Source organism: Pteropus alecto, unplaced genomic scaffold (genome assembly GCF_000325575.1).
Source record: "Pteropus alecto unplaced genomic scaffold, ASM32557v1 scaffold145, whole genome shotgun sequence".
NCBI classification, from domain to species: domain Eukaryota; kingdom Metazoa; phylum Chordata; class Mammalia; order Chiroptera; family Pteropodidae; genus Pteropus; species Pteropus alecto.
Window position 1 is genome coordinate 76,140 of NW_006436285.1, and position 8,231 is coordinate 84,370.

Sequence of the window (8,231 nt, forward strand, 5' to 3'; positions counted from 1 at the left end):
GAAGAAAATTTTACAAAACCATGAGATCGCCATATGTTATAGAAAAGGGGACAAGTTCCACACTCCAATACACCAACCCAGGTTAAGATTCAGGCTTGTCTGCCACTTATCAGTTGTATCAACTTTTTTTTTTAATCGTATGTGCATTTATTTATTTCTTTGTTTGTTTGTGGTAGATTTTTATTTTTTTTTTAATTTATTTATTTTTATGGTGACATTAGTTAATGAAATCCAATAAGTTTCAGCTGTACACTTTAACAGTAAGGCATATATAAGTTTATACTGTGTGTTCACCTCCCATAGTTAGAGTGATTACCAGAGTGTAGGGGATAAGGGAGAGGGGAGGCAGAAGGGCTAAAGGGGGTCAAATATGTGGTGACAGATAGAATATATATTGTAGGGCCTTTACTTGGGTCTTTCAGCAGAGAGTCCTGAGATTAATAGTTAGAAGCAGTCACTTCCAAGGGGATTTTGGAGGACAGCATTGCAGGCCAAGATTGTGGGGCAGTTTCTCTACGACCACAGGAAACCAGCTGCATCCTCCTGAGGCCCCTCAAAAGCTGGTCATCTAGCTAAATGTGTACAGCAGTTGGTTGTGGTATGAGAGGTGAATTTGGATTTTCTTGGATAATAAATAAATGGAATGTTCCCAAACCTTTGGGGAAATAGTGAGAAGTTGTGAACTTCAAACAAAATGGGCAAGGAAATTTGATCCTTAGGGAATAAACATACATGTGTCCAAAGGCCAGATCTCAAGTAGCTTCCTCAGTGGCTTCAAGCCAAAGTTAGAGAGCATGATGAACTTGGGGTAGAGGCAACTTGAGTCAATGCAGAGGACAGTTAAGAAGTGTATCACTGCCATGTTTCCCTCAGGGCTTTTAGAAACTAGTAGTATTTGCACAGATGTTGCTGGTGACTGGAAAGTGCAAGCTACTTGACTTGGCCACAACAGGTTATGAAATGCCGTAAGACAAAACAATGCTGGAAAAGGTTTTTACAAATAGGAGATTACAGTGCAAATTAAAAATAGTAAATCACAATATTTTTTAACTACAAGTAATAAATTACAGTGAATTTTCATTCGGAAGCCACCTGTTTAAAAGGCCTTTTTAAAATTTGGAACTTGAGGCCAGCTCCCTAAGCAGGGTCTACAATATGGGGAAATGAAGCCACAGTCCAGTTATATAGTGAGTCATTGACAAAGCTGGGAATAGAACCCAGGACATCTGCTTCCCAACATGCTGCTTTTAACTACACAATCCCATTGCCTGCTTAGTGAACTCTCAGCAGATAGAGTCTCCTCTTCGTTGCAATGCCTTTCGTGGTGCCTAGCACCCAGTGGGTGCTCAACAAATGCTTGTCGATGAGGCGACTTCCAACCTCCTTTTCTGATAGCTTTCATTTCTTCCTCTAGGTTCTAGCAGCCAGGAGATGCTGTCTGAATTGAGGACACTGTCTCAGAAACTCAACAACAAAAAACATCAGTCCAGGAAGCAGAAAGTGAGTTCAGTGAGGACAGTTCTGCTGGTCCAGAGAGAGAGACCTGCCGGGGAAGAAGAGGAGCCCTTGTTGCTGCAGAGGCCAGAGAGAGCAAAGACTCTGGAAAAGTTAGAGGAGCTGGGCAAAGAAGGCTGCTTTCAAAATAAGGAATGTCCCGGACCTGCGTTAAAAGGGCAGCAGTTGGAGCGGAACCCAGATAATCAGCCTGGTGCCCCCAAGGAGAAGAAGAGGAAGGAGCAAATGATTGACCTACAGAACATCCTAACCACAAAATCTCCTTCCGTGAAGTCTTTGGCAGTCCCCACGACAATAGAGGAGTTGGTGAGCAGAGCCAAGGTCATGGGCCATGTGGGAAATCAGAGCTGTGGAGAAAGTACCCTTCTTGCACAAAGAATAGAATCAGTGAAGTTTGGTTTTGCTGGGAGCACATTTCAGTAATTGAGAAGCCCAGAATAGTATGGGGCCAGACTGGCCTCAGTGACAGATAGATGCAGATCTGTGAGTGCTGCTGAGACTCCCACGTCTTAAATCCGGAGCCACCAAACCCTCCCTGTGGTGACTCTAAAACTGCCCTTAGAGGAAAAGGAGGCACTGAAATCTCTGACAAGATCCCAGGCAGGACAACTCAAGAATGAGTCATTGAGCTCTTGCTAAGGTTTTGTTCTACTCACTGGGATCTCAAGTGGTCGAGGACTCCCTGATTAAGTACTTGAACTGCTTAAGTGAGGAGCCCTGGCCCCTGTCTTCTCAGTGCTATAAGCTGGAGAGTGCCTGCATTCTAGCCAGGGCACTTAGAGCTCCTCCTAACACAGGCCATTCATTCCTCCACCCTGCAGCTTCCTTACTGAAAGTTTAAAAATGTCATATGATAATGAGCTGGGGATATTTACCCTAGAGAGAAGAAAACTGGAGCATGATTGGCTACCAAAGGGTTTGTATTGCAAAACTATCATCATTCTGCGCTTTCCCCCTAGGGGGCGCTAAAATGTCACAACCTGAAATTCAAGCGTTCTTGCCGCGAACCACGGCTCCTAAGGCAAGCCATAGCTACAGAACCTCCTAACCACAAAATCTCCTTCCCTGAAGACTTTGGCTGTCCCCACGACAATAGAGGAGCTGGTGAGCAGAGCCAGGGATTTGGGACCATTGTGGGAGATCAAAGCTGGTACAGAAAGTGCAAGAAAGGAGATTTTGTGGTTAGGGTTCTGTGGCTCATTCTGTCCCCCTAAAAGCCCCCTTCTATGTTCTCACTCTTGTTTCTTCCCAGGAAGACGAACAGGAGAGAGATCAAAAGCAAATGATAAAAGAAGCTTTTGCTGGGGATGATGTCATTAGAGACTTCTTGAAAGAGAAGAGAGAAGCTGTGGAGGCGAGTAAGCCAAAGGACATGGACCTGACTCTGCCTGGCTGGGGCGAGTGGGGTGGTCTAGGCCTGAAACCCAGTGCCAAGAAGAGATGCCGGTAAGAATAGGGAAGAAAGCCTGTCAGAAGGGCACCAGGTTCTCCCACCTCACTCTCATACACCCTCCCTGCCCTTTTGACTAAGTCTTTAATGCTCTTAGATGTCTTGCTGTTCTGCTTTCCAGGTTTCTCATTAAAGCCCCTGAGGGTCTTCCAAGAAAAGACAAGGCTTTGCCAAATGTGATTATCAACGAGAAGCGAAACATCCATGCAGCAGCTCACCAGGTGAGGGGTGGAGAATTCTTTAGCTGCCTCCTCATGCTGCCCAGCTCTCTTGCTTGGGAGGAATATTCTAGTGCTCTGTGGTCAAGAGAGATGTGTGATCTTGACCACAGAATCAAATATATTTTTGTTTTTACTGACTGGCTCTGAGATGAATAATTCCAGATCGACTCTGCTGTTTGAATTACCGACTAGGAAGAAAGTTAAGACTTTTAGGATAATCTTTGCAGCAATGGTGAGGCCCTCAAATCTGCATTTTCAACTAGTATCCCAGATAACACTGATGTAAATAGGTCTCACCAAATGAGGAATTACTGTTCTTAAGGCTGGTATTTATAGTCAAGGTAATATGCAGAGGCTATAAGGTTTGAGCTGCATCTTAAAGAAAACAAAGACAAACGGATACTTGTTCAGCGTGTTGTACCCAAAAGAAAAGTAGATTTGAGCAGGATCGAGTATAGTGAAGGCTGTCATGTGGAGTCACATAAAGTAGAAGTTAGAGGAAAGGCAGAGTTCAATTCAAGGAAAAATTTTCTGCTGGTCTAGAGAGAATGGATTGCTCTGGGGGTATGAGCATGTGTAGAGGGCTCAGGAATAAGATTAAACTCAATGACCTTTATGTTCCCTTCAATTCTGAAAGTCTGTCACTCTAAGATCTGTCCCCAGGCAGTATAATATTGAAATGAGCTATATTTTTCCTTCAGAAAAAGTGGGGGGGGGGGAAGGGACTATTTAAAAGGTACAAAAGAGAGGTGAGGAAATAACATTTCATTTTTTCAAATCTTACTGATTTCATTTTGTGACCCAATAACTACAGAAATTGAATTGTAACCACTGTAATCCCAGTTGAGGCTATAAAACCAGAAAGCAGGCAATGAACAGGCAAGTATGGGATAAGAGAGAGAAAGGAGATACTTTACCAGGCCAAGATTCTAGGTGAAGGGCAGAGTGTAGACCTCAATATAGATCACCCTTCCCTTCAAGGGTATTATCTATTCGTTTTTTAATAGAGTCACATAGCAAACTGACAGTTTTCCACAATCTCCCGTGATTTTCCACATCTTTGTAATAAGCTATAGACTGCAGGTCTCAGCGTGCAATAGAATAAAGTGTGCTAAAGGGAGAAAAAAAAGACCTTCCAAGGCTGAATACTCTGTCCAAGTTTTTTTTTTTTTTCTCGCCGTAGGTGACAGGTACAAATTTAGCTACCAACCCAAAGGGAATCTGAGCCCTTCAGTACCACCAAGACCACCTGGCAGTACTCAGCTTCTCTTGAGTGTTCCACTGAATATCTCCAAATAACTGATTGTAACTTCCCTGTTTTTCTGCTTACATATTTTTCCTCCTCTTTGGCCATTGAGGAAGTGTTTAAAGATTATTTAAGTGTCTAAAGGTATTGCTGTGGTAGAGTGGGAAAGAATACAGGCCAAGGAAAGGAGCCTGGGTTCTGTTCTCCCTTGCTGCTCCTAATTTTCTTGGGTAAATCACTTAGCCTTTCTAAGCTAAACTCTGGGGCTAAGGTAGATGACCTTTGCCATTATCTAGGGCCTTCCAGCTCTGACAGTCTATGATGCCAAAAGAGGATGAAGCTAATTAAGTATGATAGCCTGGTAGAGTTCAGGATTCAGGAAGCAATCTTTGGGTTCCTTAAAACATCAATCCTGTGTATCAAGGAAAGGAAAAGAAAGTATGGAGAGGTTAGGAGGGCCATAAAATCCACAGGAGTACACAAATGCCTGGGTGTTTCTTACAGTCACAAGTCACAAGAAGAAGGTTGTGTAGATGACCAACTTGGAGACAGCAGCCCTGGAGCTACTATAGTGTTCCCACAGCTGCAGGGCTAGTGTCGGGGTGGTTTTTTAATCTCTAGATTATTGGATAAGCCTGTGGAGAGGGGTGTCCTAAATTCCAATTAGGTTCCTCTACTCCCAAACGTCCTTACGCACATTAGGATTCCTAAGGTTAGATGGGGGCAATGGGATGCCTTGACCTCTCAGTAGCTTTACTCACTGCTGCCATCATGTAATACTGTAACCTGTGTGCCAAAACTACCTGACCAGTTGCCTAGCATATACCTAGTCACTCTGCCTTCCTCTCCAGGTGCGGATGCTTCCATATCCATTCACCCACCACCAACAATTTGAAAGGACCATCCAAACCCCTATAGGATCAATGTGGAACACCCAGAGGGCCTTCCAAAAGCTGACTACACCCAAGATTGTCACCAAGCCAGGCCATATCATTAAGCCTATAAAAGCAGAGGATGTGGGCTACCGGTCTTCCTCAAGGTCGGACCTCTCTGTCATACCGAGGAATCCAAAACGACCCCGCTCTAGGTCACAAAAAACAGCTAAAGAAAAACTCTAAAGATTGAGTTGCTGGAGGAGTGACGTCTTGGTGGCCAGAATCAGGAGCCCTAATTGCTTCTCCATTGGCCGTTTTACTCTGAGCTGCAGGATCAATTCAAAACTGGCTTAGCACATGATGGGTATAGTTAAGCAGCATTTTAAAAATAAAGGCTTTTTAATCTATTGAACTAGAGTGTGTTCTGTGTTGTCTCCCAGTTGAATCATTTTCAAGTCAAACACCTTTGTATTTCTTCAGATGTACTTGTCAGGGGCACCTCATTTTCTTACCAAGGATTGTGTTGTCTTCTAAATTGGAGTGGAGAGAAGTTATCCTAGTTTATAATCTTAAATACATCACATCAGACATAATCTACCACAAATAACCAATTTTTTAGGCTCAGAGATTGTAACTAATTATTATATATGCTTAACCTCTGAACCTGGAAACAGCATACACAAACCATGCAATTGGATTCTGCCCTATGCTGATCCTGATGGTACTAAAGCTAAGTTCAGCTTTAAGTCTAGCCATTATCATTTTCTTTACGTGTGCGAGCCTCTGGGGCATGCACAGGTAACTGTCTTACAGAAGCTAGCATTTATTTTCTCATTCTTAAGACAGTGCAGATTTTACTCCTACTTTATAGTTGAGGTAGATGAGCTCTCGGAAGTAAAGCTCTATCACCTAACTCAGGGCCAACTCTTCCCCATTGATTCAAAGCATAGTTAATTCAAGCTTTAATTTGCACTATGGCAGACCACTTGGGTTTCTCAGCTCTGAGGAACCTACCTTTCTTTAAATGACATATATATAGACAAGGCCTCTGCAGCTGAGAGTCCTAACAAGAAATCAGAGAAACCCCTCCTGATTCCAAAACGACATACCACTATTGCATTTTACTTCTTGCCTTGGAGGTTGGTGCTCCCAGATTTTTTACACCAAGATGGGGGTTGATTTTGTGTGTCACAGACCCCTTTGAAAATTTTACGAAATTATGAACTCTCCCCAGAAAAATGCACAAACATACACCATCTTATATACAGTTTGAAGAGCTCTGCAGACATTTGTAATTCCCGGGTCAACAGCTTTCTTTTGCAATTCTCCCCACCAACACGGCCCTTTTTCCAAGCACACCACTCTCCAAATCAGTTCCAAAATGTTTAGACCTCCAATATAACTAGTCCCAATTCCTTTATTTTATACGCAAAAGATTTCAGAGTAGAGTACTCCAGTGTTACACATTAAATTAGAGGCTGAGTAGGCACTAGGACCCTAGACTAACTCCAAAGCCAAAAGCCACGCCATAAATTTCTATGAAATTCCCCGTGGTAGCTGTGGGCCCCTATTACCATTGTTCATCCTCTCAAGAACCAGCCTTGGGATGGGAAGGGAAATAAATACGTTGATCATGTTCAGAACCCAAAGGGCATTTTAAAGTTATCCATTGGTTTGAGATTATATGAGATCCACTTGCTAGTTGACACTTAAGTCAGTGGCCAGTGGAGGCGTAGATAGGGAAAGCCTGTCCACTCCTGCCTCGGTTTAAGAGAACATAACCCCTTCACTCTTTTGAGAATAAAGCTGCCACCTCCGTCCCACCCACCTCTTCCAAACTGAAGCGGCCAATCAAGTGCCCCCGGTAAAAGGCCCATCCTTGTCTACTTTCCCCGGACCCTCCTCAGCTCCGTGTGCTCCCCGCGTCCCACGAGTGATGCAAGCGACCCCATCCTTCAAAGGGGAGGGTAGGCACCAGAACGTGCTGTAAACGACGCCCACTCCTAGCTTTCCAAGCCCCCAAACGGATTCGATTGTTGTTTCGTGGGGCTTTTTTTTTTCTTTTCTTCCTCCGAACCTCCGAAGTGTTCTCCCTCCCCATTGGCCGAAACTGCCCCTTTACGCCACCCCGGCCTTGCTTGCTGATTGGTCCATTCTGGATGTGCCCAAGCCTTTTTCCCAGGGTGTGGCGCCCCCCCGCCCCCAACAGGGTTTTGACCCCCTAGCTCCTCCCTTCCCCCCAAGGCCCCCCTCTCTGTTCCAAATGGTACCGCCCTGGCTCAGCTCCCCTATGGCCCAGGCCGCTGCCCTTAGGGCCCCCGGACGGGGCGGGGCACGCTGAGGACGGGCAGAGGGCGGTGGTGGCGCCTTCCTGCCGAGCCCAAGGCCTCTCCCGCCACCCTTCTGCAGCCCTTGTAGGTCCTACTTTTTCTGGGGCAATTTTTAGTTCTGTCTAGGTAGCCCCGTCCCGTCTGTGCAGTCCCCACCGTGTTCTTTGGGTCGTCCCTATCAGTAACGTTAAATCCCAGCCCTCAGCGTTCCACACACGCCCATCCGCCTCCGTTCTCGGGTCCTCGCTGCACTCTCTTTCCCATGTCTGCTCACTCTTCCCTTCCAAAGCCCGCTGAAGCCCCCTGGTTCCCTTCCTCGCGAACTGTACATCCCTAGGATCCCCTTCCTATGTGTGGCCGTTCCTTCCAGCGGCCTCCCTTTCGAGGCCTCCCCTCCCCTTCATGAGCGGAGTGGTGGAGCACTCCTGGCCATCCCCCCTCTCCATACGCGCCCCCGCGCTCCCTTCTGCTGTCCCTTCACGTCCCTAAGTCCCTCCCACACCGTGCCCCCCCCCGCATACATGCCCCTCCCTCCTAGGCGTCCTCCGGTGCCCCTCCCTTACCCCCGGCTAGTATAGGGCCCTCCCACCCACC

General features: G+C 45.8%; 1 protein-coding gene across 1 annotated transcript in view; it reads left to right on the top strand.

Moving 5' to 3' along the window:
- UTP14A (UTP14A, small subunit processome component) overlaps positions 1 to 5,719 on the top strand; it is an 18,501-nt gene extending 12,782 nt beyond the window's left edge. The window contains 5 exon segments of the mRNA XM_006912494.3: positions 1,415 to 1,821; positions 2,768 to 2,961; positions 3,087 to 3,186; positions 5,284 to 5,520; positions 5,522 to 5,719. Of these exon segments, the coding sequence (XP_006912556.2) occupies positions 1,415 to 1,821; positions 2,768 to 2,961; positions 3,087 to 3,186; positions 5,284 to 5,520; positions 5,522 to 5,557 (974 nt within the window). The 3' untranslated portion in view covers positions 5,558 to 5,719.
- The last annotated feature ends 2,512 nt before the right edge of the window (positions 5,720 to 8,231 follow it).